Here is a 23,289-nt window from a genome sequence, read left to right as displayed (position 1 = left end):
GAAATATTTCTCCATGGTTACATGGAAACTCCTTTCACAGTTTGGAAAGGAATTTATGATTGAATTTTCCTGCACAATCCAACCTGGGATTAAGAAGTGGGCCCACAACTGCAGAAATCAGTTTAACCACCCACCCCAGAACTCAGCAGAGGGTTCCAGTATCGCCCCTGCGTGTCTGACCACAGGCACCATTTCTGATCCTGCTGCCTCCCAGGCCAGGAGATGAAAAATCCCTTTGGATTTCAGTATTTTGTTTCTAAACTGTTTGGGGAAAACCGCAATTCATGGGCTCATGGTCATTGTCCTTGCCTCTGGACAGCCTGAGGCACGGCATGACCAGACTTGATTTTCTCTCCTCATCTTCTGACTGGCTGCAAATTGAAACTACCACTACCAGCCCAGGTTGTGGGTGCTAATTGGAAAAAAATAAAATATCAGGTACTTGGAAAAAACACAAATATTCAAACCACATCCAAGGCCCAGCCTGGTGCCAGTGAATGCTGGAGGTCTCTGATGGAGTTGGGAGACTGGAGCAATGCTGCTGCATCCTCCTGCCCTGGATTTCTGTCAAGTGCAATTTATGCCCTTTGAACTGACTGGAGTCTCACAGCATTTAATTGCTGTATTGTGATATAACAATGTTTAGGGTAAGCAAGAAAAAGCTTTAAGAAGATAATAAGCAAAAATATTATAGTAAGGCTACAAAACGCAAGTAATAAATGACACGGTTATGAAGGTTTCTTTTTGGGTGAACAGAGAGGGGGAATTGTGGGAATCCACAAAATCAGAGGGTTTTGGGAAAGCTGCAAAAGGCAGGCCTCAGAGACATTAGAACTGTGATTAGAGCTAAGCAGCAGCCATGAGATAGGTCAGCAGAAAAGTTATTTAAACTGTAGAAAAGCATGGACAAATAGAACAATAGAACAATGGTCTGTGTATTAACGCTTGTCTAGAATAACTCTCTAAGCTACTGAAAAGTTTATCTAGCAAGATATTAGGAAGTTTGAAGCTTAATAATAGAGCTCTGTGCATTGTGTTTTAAGGCTTACAAGTAGGTGTTGTATTTGAAATAAGCAAGCATTGTTTTAACCAAAGGTATGTGTGCTTATAGTGGTTGGATAGAACTACTGTCAATGTGCTTTTGCTTTGTGTGATTGGTCAAAAAACTTATAAAGTGAGTTGTAACATTAAGTTCTTGGTCTGCTGCTGGGGATGTGAGCTGCTGGCATCTTCCCATTGTCATAATCATGTAATGAGAGTGATGCTGGAAAACAAAACAGCTCAAGGCACGTTCCACAGCAGTCCTGTCCCATTTGTGATTTGTATATAAACCCCAGCTGGTGTCAAAGCTGATAATGGAGAAGGCACAGCTGTGCTGGGAGGGGACTCACAGAGGCAGAGAAGCCCTTAGAGAGGGGCTTCACTGGCAGGGGGCAAAATCTCCCCACAGTGGTGAACTTCCACACTGGGAGTGGTTTCCTATTGCTGTGTCCATGCAAAAAATGCTGCATTTTTGTGGGGGCCTGAATAAATGTATTCTTATGGTGAGAGTCCCTGTTAAGATCTGTGTATTGTAAGATCTGTGTGGGTCCGAGTTGCTCCAAATGAGCTACAGCTGCAAAGTCCTTAGTTGGGCAGCAGCTGTAGCTTGTGAAGGTAACTGGAATAAATAGGGGTGGGTTGAGAGCCCAGGAGGAGCCTCTGAGAAGATACATGAAGGAGTGTGCTGTAGAGAAGAACAGCTTGGTACAGTATGGGACTTGAGAAATATGAATACAACAAGAATACAACACATTTTAATTCCAGCACAGTGCTCAGAACTGCCAGGAAAGCACCACGCTGCACTCCAGCCCAGTGGCTGCATCTCTGCCAAATGCCATCATCATGAAGTTACTATTCCTTTCCAACACCACAGCTTTGGGGAAAAATAAATACTCCCTAAGATTGGATTAGTAAGATGTGAGGTAAAGTAAAGCTACCTCACAGGACATCCAACTTCATACGATGGAATGATGTCCAGAGAAGGGAATGGAGCCCCAGGGGAGGCTGAGGGAGCCGGGAAGGGGCTCAGCCTGGAGCAAAGGAGGCTCGGGGGGCCCTTGTGGCTCTGCACAGCTCCTGCCAGGAGGGCACAGCCGGGGGGGTCGGGCTCTGCTCCCAAATCCAACTGGACCGTCCAGTGCAGGGACACCTGGAGCAGGAGATATAGGAGCACGTCCAGATGGGGTTTGAATGTGTTCAGAGAGGCAGCCTTCCACAAAAGTGTGGAAAAAGATTGCATTATAGACATGTTATGTGACAGTGTTCACAGGGTTCCGAGGATGAAGGAAGAGATGAGGATCTGACTCCATGCTTCAGAAGGCTTGATTTATTATTTTATTATATATATTTTATTAAAACTATACTAAAAGAATAGAAGAAAGGATTTCATCAGAAGGCTGGCTAAGAATAGCAAAAGACAGAATGAATAAAAAAGGCTTGTGGCTCGGACAGAGTCCAAGCCAGATGGACCGTGATTGGCCATTAATTAAAAACAACTGCATGTAACCAATCACAGATGGACCTGTTACATTCCACAGAAAGAGTAAACCATTGTTTACATTTTGTTCCTGAGGCCTCTTAGCTTCTCAGGAGGAAAAATCCTAAGGAAATAGGATTTTTCTTAAAATATCATGGCTGCAATGTAATATGTCAGAGGGTCTCCTAGGCAACTTCCAAAGCTCCTGGTCACTCAGGGCATGAGCATTTCGAGCACTGAGAACAGGTAAGCTGCATTGCATGGTAATTTCTTGCACAGCTATCACTGTTTCCTGTGTTTAATGGCTCTCCACAAATTTTGACAGCCTTTTCTGTGCCACTGTTATTATCTTTAGGTCTCCTCCTTCACCTCTAAATAATTTCATGCACTTAAGCATCATTATTCCTTTGGTTGCATGACTATGACACCCCCTTAAAATCTATGCTGTATGTGGGCAAGAAGAATACACTGTTGGATGCATTCACTCTTTTATTTCCTTTTAAACCAAAAATAACAGGTAGTGAAAGGAATAAACGCCCACACATCTCAGCATTGCCCTGTTACACAGCAGCCACCGAGACCCCAGGTCAGAAGCAGCTTCTTCAACAAAGACTCGCTGGAAGAGATTCAAAATGAGAGGAATAGCAGATTTGTCTTTACAAACAAGCTGTGGGTCTGCTGGTGGATAAAATCAGCACTGGGGGATAAAAGAAACAACGGGAAGGATTCTACTGATAGATGAAAAAAGATATTTGTTTTTACAAATAAACTTTAGGTTTGCTGGTAAATGAAATTATACATTGAAAGATGAAAGAAACAATGGGGAAGAAAAACCCCCTAGATTCAGTAAGAATTAAAAAGTAAATGGGAGGGTTACACATTAGAGGGAAATCTTTGGTATCAGGTGTTCAGGGAGCCTGTACCTCTCAAGTACCTCAGCCAACGGGGAAAGAGAGAAGGGAAATGCGGCTGGGAAATTGGCATAAAAAGGAGGCAGCGTCCTCCAAAATGTGAGATCCCTGGGGAATGCCCCATGGCCTCTCCCTTTATTTGAATAAAGTAAAAAGACTCCTCTGTCTCCTTTTTAGACATAAACCTCTGGTGTTTATAGATTAATTTTCCTAACAAAAGAAATGTTGGTGGGTGAGCTGACCAGTGACCTGCCATCCTCAGTGGAAAAACTGAGGGGGAAGACCTGGTGTGAAGTTTATGGCACCAGCAAAACGAGTTTGGAGGAATTTATATAGATTGGAGGTATCAATATGGGCTGGAGATATTGATATGGATTGGAGGTATTGATATGGTGTGGAGGTATTGGTATGGATTTGAGATACTGGTATAGATTGGAGGCATGGAGCTGAATTGGAGATATTGGTATGGGTTGGAGGTATTGATATGGTTTGGAGATATGGGTACTGATTGGAGGTATCAGTATGGATTGGAGATACTGGTATGGATTGGAGATATCGGTATGGACTGGAGGTATTGGTATGGATTGGAGGAATTTATATGGATTGGAGGTACTGGTATGGATTGGAGATATTGGTATGGGTTGGAGATAATGGAATGGATTAGAGTTATTGATATGGTTTGGAGACATTGGTAGGGGTTGGAGGTACTGGTATGGATTGGAGGAATTTATATGGATTGGAGATACTGGTATGGACGGGAGATATTGATATGGATTTGAGGTATCGGTATGGACTGACGAGACGCTTTCTCAGTGCGAACTGGGCACCGCCTCTCCCGCCGCCCATCTCCGCGCCGGGGCCGGGACTCGAACCCGCGGCGCGGGGGCTGCGGGCGGGGCGCGCAGGCGCGCGCAGGCGCGGTGCGTGCGGGGCGGGGCGCGCGGGCGCTCATCCCGCGGGAGCGGCGGCGGCGCCGGGAGCGCGTCCCCGCTCCGCGCGTCCCCGCTGCGCCGGCCCGGCCGCACCGAGCCGCAGACATGGACGAGGAGCGGGTGAGTCCCGGCGGGGCAGGGGCTGCGGCCGCCCGGGAGAACGGCGGGGCGTTTCCCCGGCCATCCCAGGCGCTCGGCCTGGGAAGAGGCTTGGCGCGGTGCGGGAGGGATGCTGCCGGCGGAGTTGTGGGGGATCCCGAGTGCGCTTCCCTGCTGGGTGTGTCTCCCTCCGTGTGGAGACGTTCCGGTGTGAGCCTGCTCTGCCGCAGGGATTGGGTTGGTGCTTCCGAGCCCTGGCTGTTCCGCCGTTCTGGAATGAAGTGCTCCAGCGGTTGTGGAGCTCTTTCATTCTGTGTATTCCTGTCATAAGTAATTATGGTGCGTGCGTAAGCCCTTCTGTTTGCCGTTGATGTCATCTAGTGTTGAAAGGAACTAATGCATAAAAAGCGTTTTGTTGGGGATTTTTATTTTTTTTTCCGCTGTGGTTGCTGCCCTGTAATTCCTTCCTCCCATTTCTTGCCATCAGACCCCTCGGAGATCTCACCGAAGGGCAGAGATGCGCGCACCCAAGCGTTGGGGCTTTCTTGAACAGATATTCCTGTGCAGAAAGTTGTGGCTCAGCCTCTTGCCTTCCAGTCCCTCAGTGCAGAAGGGCATCCTCTGTGTCCTGTGGATGCCGTGCTTTCCTCAGCTTGGGAATGGGTCTGTGCATGTGGGCCTGAGTGATTTGGTGCTGGTAATGAAATGGACAGATCTGAAATTTGGTGCTGATAATGAAATTGACATATCTCAAATTTACTGTAAATTACGGAAATTGACAGTAATTTTCTCTTGCTAAAGCCAAGCCCCAGCGCTGTAGGAACTGGGAAATTACTGAGGAAATTAACCTTATCCCTGTCAGATACAGAACTTGGTGTGAGTTCACAGCTGGCAGCCCAAGCCTTCAGCAGATCCAGCTCCTCATCCTAAGCAAGCAACACCCTAAATCACAAAACACTGTAATTCTGTATAACTTATTTTGTGTAAAGCTTATTTATGCTAATATCTCCAAAGGTGTACTTTGGAATGTGAGATGTGAAATGCCATAAAAGGTGTGTTTCTGGTAGAAACAGTCAATTTGGGTCTGTCTGCCTGCTCCATGTGAGATTTGTCCCTCTGGGGGAAGAATAAATGAGGAGTGCCCCTGTTGTGGGTGCTCCCGGTGATATTTCTGAGTGGGGTCATTGATCATATTTGAATTCCATAGGTTCTGGATGCAGCAGTAAAACTGCAGTGGATCTTGTATTTTACAGTACCTTCTCTGCCAAGGGTTAATTTGGTAATGTCACCTGTACTGTACGAACTTCTTCAAGCTCTGGCAGCCTCGCTGTGTTGACAAGTGCAGGAGTTTAAATTAATGGAAGCTAAGCAAGCATGACCTCCTTGAAATTTGATCTGGATATGAAGGTTATAATGTCTCATGATTTTGTCCTAGACCCAGGACTGTTTCAGAAGCTGTTCTGCCTGCAGTCAGCTTGTGAGCCTTCAGTGTGATCTTGAGCAACTTTGTAACTTCCTTATTATACAGCATTGCCGTGATTGTTTAATTTATCAAAATTTAGTTTTCTATGAGGTGCCTGTCTGCTCCAAGAGGTGCCATGTCATGTTAGTTACTCACTTTCAAAGATGGGTGTTCTGTTTTTATCCACCTGGCAAGACTACAAACTACATGTTGTAGGGCTTCCTTTTATTTTTTCTATCCATCCTTTGCTCTACACGCTCTTGCTTTACCAGTGGCATGTTTGGGTTGTTTTTCTTTTCTCCCTTAGCAGAGTGCATCAGATTCAGAGAGGAAAATTAGGACACAGAAAGGAGAAGCATCTGAAGCTCCCTGGCAGCAGCAAAAATTACCTCTGTAATAAACATTTCATAATGCTTTGAAAATCCATTTGAAACTGACCTCACATAGAGAGGTCAGAGAGAAAGCTCAAAGAAAATTGGTTTAATAGAATTCTGTGAAATACTGCATTCATCAGTGGGCAGTAGAATTAAATGCAGAAATACCAAGAAACTTTGCTGGGCTTAGTGCTGTTGAGATTCTTCTATAAACTAATGTAAAACGTAGGCCTCATCTGCTGCTTACATTGGTAATTTTTCTAGAAGCCTTTTTTCCATTAAATTACACTGGCTTTTCAGAAATTCCTCTTAAAGGAAGAAATGGAAATATTGGAGCATGTTTTTAATTTGGCATGTATGGTATGCCAGGAAGGAAATTTATTTATTGCTTATTAGTGAAGAGAAAATTATGTTGGAAAATAGAGTAAGATAGTGGTTCCCAAGGGCAGCCTTTGTTATTCTGGTGGCTTGTGCATTAGTGTTTTAGAAAAACTCTCTCTAGTATTGGTGGATACATTTAAAGAGCATTCAAACTCATTAAAATTTCACCAAACTTGGTTGAATTTCGTAACAGAGAAATTGCTAGCTTACTTAAAAAGAGCCATGCCAACCCACATTTAGTCAGCCAACTGTAACTTTAGGTGGAAATCTTCTTTAACAGCTGGCTTGCAGTTGCTGCCGTGCATTTGGCTGTGCAAAGGCCTTTTAAATGTTCCTCACACGTGGATACTCCCCTTTAACCAGGATGTTAAAGGCTATAAAATGAAGGAAAATTTTCAGCACTGCACACAGGAACACTTTTCCCCCATGTGCTGCAGCTGAGTAAGCCCTGAGATCCGTGCTGAAAGAGGATTGTGGGTTTTCCGTGTTCATCCAAATTGACAGTTGTGCTCATAGGATCTAAGGCTTATCTCCAGGCTATCTGGCCCGTGGAAACAATTGCCCCTGGTCAGTGGTGAATGCAGAAGCAGCTGGCTGGACAATGGCTATTCATCGGGCATTCTGGTGTGTACAGAACTGCCTTCAGACGTGCTCGGTAATGAAGTGGTCAAGATTTTCTGTGCCTCTGTTTCCTGTGAGAAGCCAAGGTCCTGTTTCTGTTCCCCCAGAGCCCAGACCTGAGTCACTGCTGTCTGTTCTGTTCCCTCTGTGTGTAACACCATCCAGCACCTGTGGTAAAGGCACAAAAATTTGTTTTTTTCTATTTGTGGTTTAACTTCCTGAGTTTGGCACTGTTAAACAGGCAGGGGCTGGAGTGCCCATAAATATCTCGTGGGAGATTTGTTGGCAACTGCCCTGAGAGGTGTCAGGGGAAAGAGGAAGGAGCAGATATTAGGAATAATGGAGAAGTTCTTTAAATCTGATGTAGTGTTGAGGTTCACTGTGGATGCTGTGAAAGGATAAAACATTTTTCTTGATTTTTAGCAAATAAATGTGATCTGGGTAGTACATGGTTATTAAGAAATTGCTTCTGGGAGGGACTTCTGCAACATCCCTTTGGTGGTCTGGCTGTTTCCAAGGTGTATTTTATTATCTTCCTGTGCCTTGGTTTTCTAAATTTTATCAAGTAACAACATGAGGATGAGGAATTGAAACTCTGGATTAGCTGAATAATAATGTATTAATTAAGACAATGTTTACCTGTCTTTTTAGAGTTAGATTTGCTTCTAAAACTTCTTATCAGCCACCCTGAGTTAAACTACAGAAAATTCTTAGTTAACTCCTCATGTTATCCTTTATTTTTACTTACATATCCTGATACGCTTTAATAATACAACTTCACTTAAAATTCTTGAACTTGAATGCAATACAACTTGACTTAATTTTATTAAGTACCAAGCATTGATGTGTTTTTGTCAAATTCTTAGACTATGCAACTAACTGCTCAACAAAATTAGAGTTGGTGCTCTTATTTAATTTAAAGTAAGTTTTGGTGTACTTTGATGGTTTTGCTGGCTTGGTATGTATTTTGTATGCTGAATCTACTGCTTTTTGGACAGCTCGGATGCACATCACTGTAATAACCTTCTCTTTCTCAGCTGTCAGTAAGCTTTCCTCTTTGAGGTCCCTTTTAATTGGAATATAGAAATTACTCACCCAAAATATTTTCCCACTTGTAGAATAAGTTTGCAAATGTCTTTTATGGATTTATTCTGCACATAGAATAAACTGTCAGCGTGGTTATTTCACAGTAGCGTCTTTTGACACAAGGAGATCTTCAGCTTTTCTTCTGGGTTTCCTTTTACCAGCTTTAAAAATTTTCTTTATTGGTTTTCTGTTTGGCTGCACAAGCACCAGTTTTTTCATCTGGAGAAGCTGTGGTGCCAGTGGGTATTTTGGTGCAGGACACTTATGAAGAAAAACATGTCTAACAGTGGGGTATCTTAAAGCTGGTTCTTGATTTCTCTCAGACTAACACCTCAAGATCTTTAATGCTTCCTAGAGGTCTAATATTCTTTCACTGTCCTGAGAAAATGCCTTTTCTCTTCCTGTCAGAACTGAGTTTGCTGCAGCTGGAATGTCTGTGGTGAATTTTCATGTATGTTTAAATGGTGATGATTTGAGAAAAAAAATTGCAAGACAATTTTTTACAACTTCTCTCACTTGTTTTTGTAATTCTAGGAGACTCTGCAAAGGATTGTCAGTACTCTAGTGAACAAAAATGATGAAATTCACAACTTCATTGACATGCTGAACCATACAATATCAAATGTTCAGGTATTTTAGGCTTCCTAGCTTGTATCTGTGAGGGGGGCACCTTTGCACTTTTGTTAGTCTCAAACTCTGTGTAGTGTCTAAAAGATGGACTGTGAGAATCCAGTTCAAAATACATCTTCATGTTGGACCTAGATAGAAGAACATTTTATTTTTTAAGTCTGTCTCTAGATGACAAGTGTGGTGGCTTTGCATTTTGTCTGAAGATGTTTTGTAGAAAACAAAACCTCTTTTCCTTTGTGTGGGAAAGATCATCTTTAATCTGATGCAAGATCTGAGTCTCCCATTAGTGGGAAATAGTCTGTATTTTCAGATTCCTGCTTTGTTTGGCAGACTGAAAAATGAAAACCAAGAGAGAATTGTTTAGTCTTTCTGTTTTCACCAGTTTCAAATTGTTGGGCTCAAGTTTAGAGTTAGATGTTGTTGTTAGAGCATCTGCATGAGGATGAGGTTTAGGTCCCTTCAGCCTGTCAATCAGCCAAAAGTTGTTTCATCCTAAAGCTGAGTCAGGTTGGCTGCAGGAATGAAAATTATCCAGCAAATCTTTAAACTGCCTTCTTGAGTGCAGTTTTTAGCATCAAATGAAATATTTTTATTTGGAACTGGGCAAACTCCTCCTCCCTCCAAATGTCTAGTGATCCATATACAATTTTGTGAGGAAAATCAAGGTTTTTGGCATGGAACAAAGTTGCCAAGTGTGCTGATTTTGTGCAAGTTAGGAGACTGTTAGATCATTCCTAGTATTTTTTCCCTTTTTGATAAGCTGAGAAGCAGTTGCAGGGTATCCAATGGTCGTGGCAAAAAGTGTGTGGGGAGTTGTGTGACCTTCAGTTTCTTGGCATTGTTTCCAGTGTAAACAGCATTTTCAATTCTCCTCTCAGGTAAACTCCTCTAATGCCATCAGTGAGCTGGATGAGGAGTTTGATGGTCTGTACTCTGTGCTACATGAGATGAAGGGGAGCATGGCTAACACTATTCAGCAAGAAGAAGCTCGTAAAATTCAAGCTCTGCAGGTAAATAATTAATTCCTCCTGAAAAAATCTTGCAGCTGAAAAGAAGCATTTTAAAACTTCCTGTGTTCCTGTTATGCTATCTGCATTTGTTACACAGCAATATTGATTTTCAGGATTGTCTTGTGACAGTTCTAGAGCTGGTAAAGTCACCATCTTTTTCAAGGCTATTGCTACACAGTCATTCAGTGATGAAGTGCAGCCCTGTAAATAGAATTTGTAGTGCACATGAATGTAAGTGTTTATTTCTCTGCTTTCTGAAACCCTGAAGCTGGGGGAAACAGGACATTGAAATTAAATCTGGCTTTTAAGTCAGGCTTCAGCTTTCCCCCCCTTGGAGTTGTGGGATGTGCCAAGTGTCACTGTGCACTTGTCAAGCACAGTGAAGCGAGGGCACTGTCAGGGGCCTTGGTTATATAAGGGAATAAGTTGTCACAAATGCAGAACAAATCCGTGGAGTTCCTAGGACTGGTGCCTCACAAACTGCTGTTTTGGTGGGAGCACATCACATTATTCTTTCTGCTTTTGCTCCAGGATCAGCTGAGCCAGTGCAGCCGTGCCCTGGAGAGCTCAGAAGAGCTGCTGGAACTTGCTGTGCAGTCGCTGGACATAAAGAACCCCGTGGAGCTCTTAGAGGTAGAAAACATTGACTGGATGTGTGGGAGACAGGTGTTGGCATCTGTCTTTATTTGAAATATCCTTTGCATTACTCTCCTGGACACTGCAAACTTACCAGCTGTACTTGGAGTGAGGATAGGCAGGCATATAAAATACTGCTCTGCTGAAAAGCCTAGTTAAACATTGTAGTCCTGAATTTTTATGCAATTTCTGATAAAACCAGTTGGCTTTTTTCTTATTTAGTGTGATGGGATGGGAATACAGTACCTTCTCCTGGACAGCTGTCTTTGTTAAGCAAACTTGCACAATGACCCAGAAAACGAGGGTGAGATAACATGTATCTAACTGGAAGAATATACTTGCAAATTAAGGAAACAGTTCCCCATATCCACTGAATAAGTACAGTCATGCTTGCTACAGTAATCCCGCTGGTAGCACTGGGATCAGCCACGCCAAATCCAAGGCCCAATTACTTTTTTTCTCTCTACATTTTAACAGGAACAAGGACACAAGTCAGTTTAAAAGAGTGAGGGGGAAAGCTGTCTTCCTGTGTCAGTTTTACTTTTGGCTGCATGTTTGTGTGCTGTCGTGCTTTCTGGGTGCCAGCTTTGATTTATTTGCCTCTAAGAACACCAATTCCTAAACAGTATTTTTCTTCAACTGGAGTTGTCCTTTCTGCCTTGTAGCAAGAAATTAATTTGGCTCTTCAACTCTGTGCAAAACGCAGCTTTGACTTTCCTGGAAGTTGTTCTATTTCATTAGATTTCTCTAATGCTTTTTTTTTTTCCAATCAAACACACCAAGGAAAACTGTCTGAGCATTTGCTGGGGGAAAACCTCTTCAGATTTGAAGTCTGAAGATTAAGATACTGAAATCCAATTCAATGAGCTCTAATATGTAGGATTTGATACTGGTATTACACTTGTGCACTAGGGGATGACATTTTAAGGTAATATTGCCTTGGCTATTAGGCAGCTGATTGTATTGCTCTCCTGGTAGGAGAAGCACGTGTTCCTGAAGGGGCAGCTCCAGCCCTGAGTGTTGTATATTCACAAATTTTCCTTGGATATTCCAGTAAATCAGTTCAGGAGCAACTAGCATAAGATTATTTTAATTTTTTTCCCCCTATGTTATATTTTTGAGGCTTTATTCTCAGAATTAATTTACCTGGGAGTCAAAAGAAACATGAGTGGCAGATTGCAGGAGGATTCAGTGTTTAGGTAGGATGTGATCAGGCACTGCTGGGCAGCTGCTGTGGGGTGGGCTGATCCTGCTCTGTCAGTGGCCTGGAAACAAAATTAAGTCAGTGAAGTTAAGCTGGGACTGTCTTGCAGAAGATGTTGAGTTGAGTCCTGGCTACGTCATGTTTTACAAGACATGGAAGTGAAACCCAAGGATTTTGTTGGGAAGTATCTCTGTTTTATGTCGTGTAGGAAAATCAGTAATTCTTACAGTAACTTTGTTTTGAGGTAAAGCGAAGCTAAAGTGGAGTTCCTAGCACATTGCTCCTAGACCTCAGTAGAACAAAGAAGGAGGGTTGTGTTATTCCCAAAGTACAGGTTCCTCCCCATTTTTGAGGTAACTCACTGTACACTCGTTGCCCACAAATCCAATATATCCCATCTGAGGCTTTCCATTTCTTATCAGTTTTCTCCAGTTGTACCCAATAAGACCTCAGGCTGTCGATGGATTGGTAGGGGTTACCTCCAGGACTTCTGTACCAGCATAAATTAATCTGTTCATCCCATTCACAGTTTATTTCTTTTATTGATCCCCAATGTCCAACGGGGGTTTCAGGTCACCAAATTTTTGAATGATTATCCATATTAACCACCAATTTGGATTTACAAGGAGTATGCTCTACTATTTTATTAAATTTCCTTCTTTCTCGAGTTATACAAATGATTCCAATTACTTGATGGCTTGAAATCCATCCTTCAGGTCTCTTCAATGTTCCAGAAATTTGGGTGTGGTTCCACTTTAAAAATTGCTCTGGAGCAAAGCTCTCACCTTTCCACAGCCATCTTTCAGCCATTTTTAGACTTTCACAAATCCCACATTTGGATAATTCCAATTCTGTAGCAATCCTTTGCATCAATCCCACAAACAGATTCTTATTCGAGGCTGGCAAATCCCAATCTTTGTAGTACTGTTTTAGCTGTTTATACAATTCACCTAATTCTGTTGACTCTTTTCTCCTGTTCTTTCCTCTATTCTCCTTTGTTTCTTTTTCTTCTTTTATTTTCTCTTTCAGTTTTTCTCTTAGTGCCTGGTTTCCCATGCCTATACTTGGATCATCTCTATTATCATCTTTTTCAAAACAAAAAAATCTTTTCATATTGAGGGCAAATTTGATTACCATGGGGATAAGGAGCTTGTCCATTATATTCCAAATTTTCCCCTACCCAATACTTCTTTCCTTCCTTAATACAAACATCTATAACACTGCTGTGATTGTAGCAGACAGAACTAACATACAGGTGTGTCACAAACACAGATTCCATCTTGTCCTTAATCCACACAGGGTGATTGCAATAATCACAAATGTTGAAATTGCTGGGACTTGGTTTTTGCCCTGTTTGCCTTTTCATTGCTGAAACTCTGTCCAGTGTGGCTCTCTGGCTTTGGCCAACTGCCAGGGGTACCAGAATGATCACAGTGAAAATAATCCTCAGGAAATCTACCTTTCTACCTTTCTCAAGGCCCCTTGGGTTGCAACCAAGGGCTGAGATACCAGTCTTCTTGGTAGCAAAGGTAATATTCCGGGATCTAGTCACTGGTGCTTTTAGTTTCCTTGGTACCCATAGCCCCACAGAGTTTACTTGTCTCCTTTTAAATGCCATTTCCCAGTTGTAGCTGGTTAAGAAGCAATAATTAAAACAAAAAGAACAGGGAAAAGATTAGGCCGGAATACCATAAACTTATATTTTCCAAAATTTCAGGGATGTGCCAACCACAATAAGATTTTACTAATTATCTTTCTGCTTCCAGAGCAGGGAGTTTATTAAATCACTGTCTCCAATAGGCACACTTGTGTGCCCTTGGAATGCACCTATGATGTGGTATATAGAATTCTTCTCCACAACAACTATCAATTATGAGACGCTGGTCTATAATGATATTAGTTGCTCATTTTCTTATTTGTGCTATAGCAAATATAGCAAGAACCAATTGACCTAAGTTTTCTATTAATCCAATTGCTGCTGGAAGGGTCCCGTCTCCTAATCTCAAGGATATTCTAAAAAAATCACTAACAATGTGTTCTATAATTAGCTGGCTAAATACATAACCATAGCAAAGCAAGCAAATCAATTGTCTCTCCTTCTCTTCTCTCTTAGTTACTTTCCACCATGAGTTAAAGCAGAGTGTGCAAACAATACATATCCATGGATGACACCCTAAACCATGTTTACCGCACTACCAACATTTTACTTGTCTCTGAGCTCTTTTAATAACAGGTGTTATCAATCTCAGTTTCTGGAATTGCAGTTCTGTAATCAATTCTAATAAGGTTGCTGGTGGGTGATCTTGGAGGAGATCTTCAATCTTTTTAGGCTGTTCCCACCGATTCAGAAAGTCTTTTATTCTTTTTCCACTGGCGTTCTTCTGCCTCCGAGCTCAAGGGAATTGCGGTCCGCAGCCACTCCAGGATGCTTAGTTCCTTCTTAATAAATCAGGGTTAATATAAATCAACTTAAATCCCAGCATATTATCACATTCTTGGAATTACATGTTGTCAAGGTCTGCCCGAAATAAATGGGTGATGGATGATTTTTTGGTGCAAAAAATAACCAACAAGGCACAGGGGCTTTGCAGTAACGAATCAACAAAATGCAATTTTATTGATTATAACCACAGCTGAACATGCATTTGGTTAGGGAATCTGGGGAAGAGAAGGGTAAGACAAGGGAAAAAGGGAGGAAAGAAGGGTGAGGTAAGGTGTAGCTACCAAAACGTGTCGTTGTCCTTCGGGGTCCCGCCACCGAAGCTCACTGGTGCACGTCTCAGGAAGATCTCAAAGGACGGTTGGATCGCACCCCAAAAATACACCGTTTTTCATTGGGGGAAGGGTGGCCGAAGTTAGGTTTCATGAGACTTTCTTTCCCAACTGGCTCAACAGTTTTTCATGGCAATTGTGAAGTAAAAATGAAGGATTTTCGGATAGACTCTCACACAACCCTGTGACTCACGATTGTCTTGAGGAATCTTCATCAGCAGAACTCTGGAGTGTCCTTGATAAATCTTCGAAACTCTTTGCACATCGGTAGCATAACCCCGGAAAAGTAGAGATGACAGGAAAGAGGGGATAAAAGGAAAGAGAAAGAAAAGGAAAAAGAGAGAGGGGAAAGGGAACCAATAAACATAGACATAATTAATATTGATCATCATAACAATTTCCACACATGGTTATTCTTGTATTACAATTTCAAAAATGGTTAATTAATTACAATAATATCATTTGTTTAACAATTTCAAAAATGATTAAAACAAATCACCAATAATCAAAACAACAAGCACATCACAGTATAAGCACTGTCTTTTAAAAGTTATTTTCTAAAAATCAAAGTAACTTTCTCTAAATCATTCTTGACAATTAAGAAATTGTTCTAAAACACATATGCTTGATTCATAATTATTTTGTGTCAAGTGTTTCGAGGACATCTGGTGTATAGAGTACATCAGCTAAGCGGTGTGCATTGATTACAGTTGGCAATCTGCTAAGCTTTTTCATCATGTTCCAATTCATAACGAATAGGGCTGCTGACAAGATAAAGCCAAGCGTAACTAGGATCAAAAGAACAACAATTGGATGGCACACGCTGTTCAGGACACCTGTGGCAGTAGGTGACCACCCAAAAAGAGTACCCCACCACCTATGCTCAGCATCTTGTTTTACCCTCTCCATAACCCGGTGTATTTGTCTCACATTGTGATGAACAGTCACCAGAGTCTTCTGTTCGTTCTCCTTGATTTTCTCGAGGATGTCAACCAGGTCCTGATGGAGCAGCAGTTGTCTCACGAGGGTGGGGTTCATTCCGATAGGAGTGGGCATCAGCTTCTGGATCAGTGTGTAGTTGGATTGCAATAGGTAGTGAGAGGTAACTGGAGCTTTGTAAAAGAAATCACATCCTACAATCTCAGTAAAGTTACAAGCACAAAAGTTTGAGTGATTCTTTGTATCTACCACAACATCTTCTACAAAAACAGAATCACATGTGGTTCTAAAGCATGCACAGCCATTGCCTATGTATATAAGAACTGTCTGGGTATCCTCATATGGACGAATCTCAAAATGACAGATATTCTCCTCTGTGTCTAAACAGATATCCTGAGCTGCAATTGCATTGCTTTCACAGATGAACCCTTGCTGTTCTCGGACAATACAAGATTCCAGATTAACAGTTTGCCATTTATCATTGACCTGACGGGCCCATCCCCTATGTTCAGTAGGATAGAGAACAGCTCCGTCATGGTTTAATCCTAATGCAATAACAGGGAAGACCAAATGTACACAGGCATTGCGTATGGTTAAAACAAAAGCAGTGGCTGTGTTTGAAATGGGATCATAGGTAAAATTCACCAGTTTCCACCAGGATTGGAATTCCCTTTCAAATTCAGTGGCACTGTCCCAGATTATTTTCTGAATTTCTGTGGGGAAGGTGCCTTCCTCGCCCTCTCTTATAATTGAAGCAGAGACTGACTGCATCCACAATTGTGCCTGGATACAGCTGAGGGCTAGGGAAACATTGTCTTGTGTGGCACTTAGTGCATCAATTACCAATTTGTGATCATTCACATTCACTCTTTCCCAATTTGGCAAAATGTTTGACAGCAACCCCTGGTGCATCCCCAAGGCTAACAGAGATGACCTCAGTGATTGCTGCAATTTAGTCAAATCTCTAGTTGTAGCAGCCAATTTGTTCATTAGTACTTCAGAATCAATGCTATTCAGAATTCCCAATCCTGTACCCACAACACCGGTCACATCTGTTGGTGTTCTAGTTTTAAAGGAGCTTCGTTTCCGAAGCCAAGTGGTCCAGCCTTCAAAAGAAGTTTGCAGGAACGGAGAACAGGCTGGCTGAATATCTGAAACGTTGTTCTGCATTAGCAATTTGACCTGTTTGAGAGACCATGCTGGATTGAACAATATTTGTTGTTGGCCAGTTTTCCTGATCACATAAGGTCCAATCTCGAAAATTCTCGGGGTGAGTGTGACCGGTGGTACAGGTGAAGTGGTGACAGTGGTTTCAGCATTTATTACAAATTCAAAAGAAAGGCCTTGAGTATCCTTGGCCCAGAGACAAATTACCTCTGTAGTGTCAGTTAATGTAAAGCTGTACCAGCAATCTTGTATGCTTGGGTGCGTACAGATTCGCTTCTGTTTGTTTTCCCGATCTGTAGAAGCACTGATTGACATGGCTTTGCTGTAGTCAGACCCATTAACCATTCGGCACCCAACACTAATTAGTTCACCCACTACTCCTTGAAGCTGCCAGGTTTTGTGTTTCTCCCATTCCTGTCTAGTGTACAACTTATCCTCATGTGTAACTACTGTTAGTAAGTTCAGACCTGTGACATTTCCCATAGATCCGGTGGATTGTAGGAAGGCTTGAGACCAGGGCCAGGTGAAATGGCTTCCTGTTGCCTCTGCCAACTGGGGTGTGACATTAGAAAAAGGATTCACACTTTGGGTCTGAGAGAGTGTAATTACAGCACTTGGTGTGGGTTTTGGTACGGTGTTTATCTTAAATGTGTAAACCAAGCCTCTTAGTCCTAATGGACTAGCTGTTTCATTCTCCCAGCGACATGTCACATAAGTGGGTTTGACCAAAGTAAAACTGTACCAGCAATCTAGTGATTCATCATTGCAATCCCTTGTAATTGCAACATTGGTGGTTTTGGTACTGGAAACATAACTACCAACATGTTCCTGGCGGCAACACAAAGTAACGGGACTTTCTATTTTGGAACACCCCCATTTCTTTGTGGGACACAATTTTGCTGAGGGGATGTCCAGATGATTCCTTCCACCTGCTTCCATAAAATTTCCAGCAATTATGATGGAGGTGGCTTTTTCATGGAGGGTTCCTTCCACCTTTCTGCATGTTACCACAATTGACTCACCAACCGTTCCCATCAGGGTCCACATCAACTCATTCTGGTCCCATCTCCACTCATTTGGGCGGTACACCTTGGAGTCATGCTGCACTAGGGTTGCCAGGCTTGGGTAACGGCCCTTGGGATAGGTTCCAAGAACATTGGTGTGCTGAGCGATGGCTTCCGGCCACAGCTGCTCACCAGGGGGTTGTCCATGAAATTGTGGTAAAATGCAGAAAAGTATTAGCAAGGTTATCATGTTTTCAGATGATTCTCATGTCCCTCGGGGTTCTCCTGTAAAAGCAAGAACAACAAAAAATCCTGCCACTGAGAGGCAGAAAGGAGTTTAAAATGAGGGGATTATCCAGCGTGTGTGTATGCGGTGCTCTTTTCCAAGAGTGTCAGAGGCTACCCATGCATATTTATTCAGAAGGGTTTTCAGCACAAGTGGTACCTCGCCCACCGTGGGGAGGTCCACTAAGACAAACAATCCTTTTTCCCAGGTGGTATATCTTTTCTCAGCATCTTTAAAACCATGGGAAAAGAAGCTGGCAGGCCTTGTTGGACCCTCAGGACCTCGCTGCCAGATGTGTATTGATAGCCCTGAGGAGGCAAATCCCCATTCCACTTGGAAAGGATCTTTTGGATGAATGGGCCCCAATGCCTGATGTGCAGTGGCTTCAAAAATCAGTAATTGCAGTGCTTCCTCCTGAAAGGAGTCCAATCCCATTTGACTGCTTTTCTTAGTAAATTGTAAAGGGGCCTAGAAATTGAGAAATCTGGGAGATGTTTCCTCCAGAATACCTACAGTCCTGAAGCTTGCTGGAGGTCCTTTTTGTTTTCAGACATTTTCATCTGCTCTAAAGAAGTTAAAGTGTCAGGTGGGATGCACGTGCTTCCAGATCACCACCAAATTCCCAGAAATTTTACTTCCTGAGAAGGCTTTTGAATTTTCTCTGAGGGAATCTTTAAATCAAGGCTGTCCAGATGAGAGATTATATTCTGTTGGAGATCCCCCACCTCTTTAATTTCTTCTCCTCCTACCAAAATGTCATCAATGTATTGGTACACAGCTACAGTGTCAGGTTTAGGTATGTTTTCTAATTCCTTAGCTAAAGCATGATGTGGTAGAGCGTTTGTATGTTGGAGAGTGTTTGTATCCCTGAGGGAGTCTGGTGAATATGTACTGTTGTCCCTCCCATGTGAATGCAAAGTGGTCCTCTGGTTGTATAGGTATCATGAAGAACATGTCTTTGACATCTATAGTTGCCATGACTGTGTGAGCTTTTTCTTGTATTGATGTTATCAATTCAGCTAAATTTGGCATTGCTGCAGTCAGAGGATCAGTGTTGGCACTGAGCCTACGGTAATCGACCGTAAGCCTCCACTTCCCGTTGGGTTTTCGGACTGGCCACACAGGTGAATTGTATGGGGAGTGTGTGTTAATTATTATTCCTTGATCACGCAATTCCTGAATAACTGGTTTGATGCCTTCTCTAGCTCCAGAAGGCAAGGGATACTGTTTCACATTGATTGTTTTACTGTAAGGCAGTGTGGGTGCAGTCTGAAGCAGCCTAATGTTAAGTGGCGGAGTGCCAAAAGACCACAGAAAACCCTCGGTGTCTTCCCACTGCCTTCCTGCAAGGACATCCATCCCTTGCAGATTATTCGGGATGTCCCCAATTACCATTTTGACAACCAATTGATTTTCTTCTCCAGGGAGTGTTACTTTGACTAGAGCAACATTCATGGGTTCTATGGTTCTTAAAGCATTAAGAACACAGCATTGCCTTTTTGTTGGAACAACTCCGCACTTCTGGGCATCTCTATGTGTTACTGTGGAGATCTGGGCTCCCGTATCAACAATGTAGGTTACCAGAACTTTTTTGGGGCCTGTGAGAGCTGTAATTAACCTGTCTCCTGATTTACTTTTTGTGAGCATTCGTAAGTAAACCCAACCTCCACCCCTTCGCTCACCTGTAAGCGGTGGAGATATTAGTCTCCCGAAAGCTCTGTTGGTGAAGATTCACTGTTTGTGTTTTGGGGCACGGGCGGGTGGGCAGTTATGTTGCTTAGGCTCTGTGAAAGAAGTTGTAAAAGAGTTACTTCTGGCTTAGTGCTAGTGCTTTTCAGGAGACATGCAGCCAGGGTTTCACTGTCCAAGTTCTGTGAAAGAAGCTGAGAAAGAGTTAATTTTGGCTCACTGGCTGTGTTCTGCGGGAGAGGCTGAGACGCAGCTTCACTGCCCAGATTCCAAGGGAGAAGCTGGGAAAGGGTTAACTTTGGCTCACTGCCTGTGTTCTGTGGGAGAGACTGTGATGTACTGTGTGTACTGTACTGTGTATTGGTAGGAGTGTTTGTTAGTTTCTGATGAGGGAGGGGGATAGGTGCACTGGGGTGGGTGGAGGTATTTGGTCTCCTAAAATTCCAGTTAGTTATAACTTTCTGCAATTTTTCAAGTGGTAAACCATCCATTATGTCCCGGGGGACCCCTTTTCTTATTCCCAGCATCCACCAGCGTTGTCTGTTGGAAATCTGTTTTCCTGGTTCTGTGTTTTCAGTGTTAGAGATTCCCATAAATCGGACACCTTTTGTTTTTTCTGTTTTTTCCTCCAGGTTTTTTACAGGCTCATACTGTCTACAATAATTTATTAAATCAACTGCTACTTCACTCCAAGTCCAAAACTTACAGCTGCTACTAGGTGAATCAGATGGTGTTGTGAAGATCTGTGTTGGTGTATAGGGTGATGGTGCAGAGTCCGTAGACTCAGACGGATCAGTGGAGTTAAAAAATCTATCCAGTCTATCTATTGGGCTTAAAGCCATAATTGTTTTTTGAATAGTAATTGCTGTTGATTTCAATGTTTCTGGAAGCCCACGAATTAAAGGGGTCATAATTTCAGGCTTCACAGGCAGTTGCATTGGGGATTCAAAGCCAGGAATTAATTTTTTCTCATTAATCATTTGCAAACATGCAGCTTTTTGTACACTTTCTAGGATTTGGTCAGGGGTAGTGGCAATTGCTAGGGGATCACCCCTTTTCAGGGGATTTATTCCCCCAGCCCAATAGGCTGCACGTTGTGTTAGAGACCAGGCGTCACGCTTATCTCCTGTTGTTAGGAAAACACCATGTCCCCAATATCCACTGGCTTCTTGTTCAGTTAACTTAATCTGGTCTCTGCCAGTGAGACACACACGGAACACATATTCCGTTTCTGATTCGTGGGGGAGGCGACCGAATTACTTTTTCAATTTAGCTAATTTGGTAGCGCTGAATGGTGTTTGTTTAGTTGTTATGTGGGGATCCAGGTCTTCATCATTAATGTAATTATATTCAGTTTTAATAAAAGGTCTCAAATGAGGACAGCAATTTTCCCCACAGTTTTTAACTGTTTCAGATTCTTTGTAAGAATAGTTTTGTTTTGCTGCCTCGAGCTCTTTGTGTGGGTAAATTTTTTTAATGCAAGGTGTTCCTTTTTCTTCCTCCTCTGTAGAGGAGTTGATTTTGTGTATGTTTTTGGTGTGTTCTTCCCTGAGAGCAGCTCGCAGCATGTAAATTTCATTTCTGTCCTCATTTAACTGTTTTTGCAAGATTTCAACTAAATTTTGAAGGGAATCTATAATTACCATTTCCTCACTTCTCCGTTTACAGCGGTTTTCTATGGCCGCAGTGAGACATGCTCCGAGGACTGAGCAAAGAATGTTTTTATTTTTACCCATTTTGAATTTTGATTTGTGTTGCAGAGAACATATTCTATCAATGACATTTTCTAAATTAAACCAATTGTTCTCTACCCAAGTTTCTCCGCCAGATGACGGTTTTGCATTGTGTTTAGCAAGCAACGAGTAAAAATCAGCTTTTGCTTTAGGATTGAGATTTTCATTCATTTTGTGTGAAGGGACCAAAACTATACCAGGGAGCTGATTTGCTAACTCAAGTTACACAATCATACAGACCTCTTTGTCCCCTTCGTCTCCCTAGATAGCTGAAGAAACAAAATCTGTCTGGAAGGCACTGTGTTAATTGCTTCAGATTGTCCCTTCCTTTCCAGACAGTCCAGATACATGCACTTACACACACACACAAGTGTTTTCTTTGTGAGGGGACCAGAACCTAGAACAGGAGGAAAGCCACTCAGCATTCACTGGGCCGCCCCTCACTCCCCTGTGTAGGTGAAGGGACAATATCTGTCTAAAAGGCACAGCTTAATTTCTTCAGGTCTGTTCCTTCCTTTTTAGACAGTCTAGGTACACAAATACAGCAGTAACAACAGTAACAGGTTCAGATTCAACTCAAATACAACAATAACAGTATCAATATCAATATCAGTAACAGCATCAATATCAGGATCAGGAGCAGTATCAGTGTCGGTGTCAGTGCCCGTATCAGATCAGCAACAGTAGTGATAGTAACAGTTTCCCCTGCTTTTGCACCGAAAATATCTTTTGTGTCAATTCCGGAGCCTGAGTGCTCAATTGAGCATGAGATTTGGCTTTGATGTGTGCAGTCTGCGGGAGATTAGAATCAAACACTTTTTCAGGGCAGATCTTTCTTTCCCCTGATACAGACTACACAGAACCGGCAAAATCCCACTGGCTACCAGAATCCTCTCTGTGACGCCAGTTAATGTCGAGGTCTGCCCGAATGAACGGGCGACGGATGATTTTTTGGTGCAAAACAAAAAAACCCAACAAGGCACAGGGGCTTTGCAGTAACAAATCAACACAATGCAATTTTATTGATAATAACCACAGCTGAATATGTGTTTGGTTAGGGAATCTGGGGAAGAAAAGGGTAAGACAAGGGAAGAGGGAGGAAAGAAGGGTCAGGTAAAGTATAGCTACCAAAACGTGTCGTCGTCTTTCTGGGGTCCAGCCGTTGAAGCTCACTGGTGCACGTCTCGGGGAGATCTCAAAGGACAGGCGGACTGCACCCCAAAAATACACCGTTTTTCTTTGGGGGAAGGGTGGCCGAAATTAGGTTTCATGAGACTTTCTTTCCCAACTGGCTCAACAGTTTTTCATTACAATTGTGAGGCAAAAATGAAGGATTTTCGGATAGACTCACACATGTTCCAACAATATTGCTCCTAATGTCCTTATAGCTGCCAGGTCTGCTAGCAGAAGGGAGAGTGTCTCTTGCTGAATTTCTATTTTTTTGTAAGGTCATGATTTCAGTATCTCTTTTTCTTAAGGTCACTCTTTTTGCTTCTTCGTTGGCCAAATTATTTCTTTCTAACTAATATTCTCTTTGGGCCCTTTAAAGCTTCAAGTATCTGAATTATCAATCCCCCGTTTCTTAACCCTTTCCCTTGAGTGTTTATAAGTCCCCTTTCTTTCCAAATTTTTCTAAAAGTATGTACTACACTAAAAGCATATTTGGAGTCTGTATAAATAGTCCCTTCTTGCCCTTTTAGTATTAATAATGTACAGAGTAACGCATAAATTCACAGGCTTGTGCTGACCAAGAGGGACTAAGGGGACCAGACTCCTTTATCCTGAACTTTTTCCCTCTCCACCTGAATGCCAACCTGTGTCATTAATTTCTAGAT

General features: G+C 42.5%; 2 protein-coding genes across 5 annotated transcripts in view; one reads left to right on the top strand and one right to left on the bottom strand.

Annotated features, from left to right (window-relative positions):
* The first annotated feature begins 4,374 nt into the window (after positions 1–4,374).
* The window catches only part of FSD1L (fibronectin type III and SPRY domain containing 1 like), a 40,151-nt gene continuing 21,236 nt past the window's right edge, over positions 4,375–23,289 (top strand). For all 4 annotated transcript variants that reach the window (XM_064735626.1, XM_064735625.1, XM_064735624.1 and 1 more), the window contains exons 1-4: positions 4,375–4,481; positions 8,919–9,014; positions 9,893–10,024; positions 10,556–10,657. In XM_064735626.1, the coding sequence (XP_064591696.1) occupies positions 4,467–4,481; positions 8,919–9,014; positions 9,893–10,024; positions 10,556–10,657 (345 nt within the window). In that variant the 5' untranslated portion in view covers positions 4,375–4,466. The remainder of the gene's footprint in view (positions 4,482–8,918; positions 9,015–9,892; positions 10,025–10,555; positions 10,658–23,289) is intronic.
* Positions 15,273–19,891, bottom strand: LOC135459657 (uncharacterized). The gene is made up of 2 exons (XM_064735888.1): positions 19,715–19,891; positions 15,273–18,031 (listed from the first exon to the last, which is right to left on the bottom strand). The coding sequence occupies exon 2, from the start codon at positions 17,994–17,996 to the stop codon at positions 15,273–15,275; it is 2,724 nt and encodes a 907-aa protein (XP_064591958.1). The 5' UTR covers positions 17,997–18,031; positions 19,715–19,891.

The sequence above is a fragment of the Zonotrichia leucophrys genome, chromosome Z, assembly GCF_028769735.1.
Source record: "Zonotrichia leucophrys gambelii isolate GWCS_2022_RI chromosome Z, RI_Zleu_2.0, whole genome shotgun sequence".
Classification (NCBI taxonomy): domain Eukaryota; kingdom Metazoa; phylum Chordata; class Aves; order Passeriformes; family Passerellidae; genus Zonotrichia; species Zonotrichia leucophrys.
This window is presented reverse-complemented; position numbering and strand designations above follow the sequence as displayed.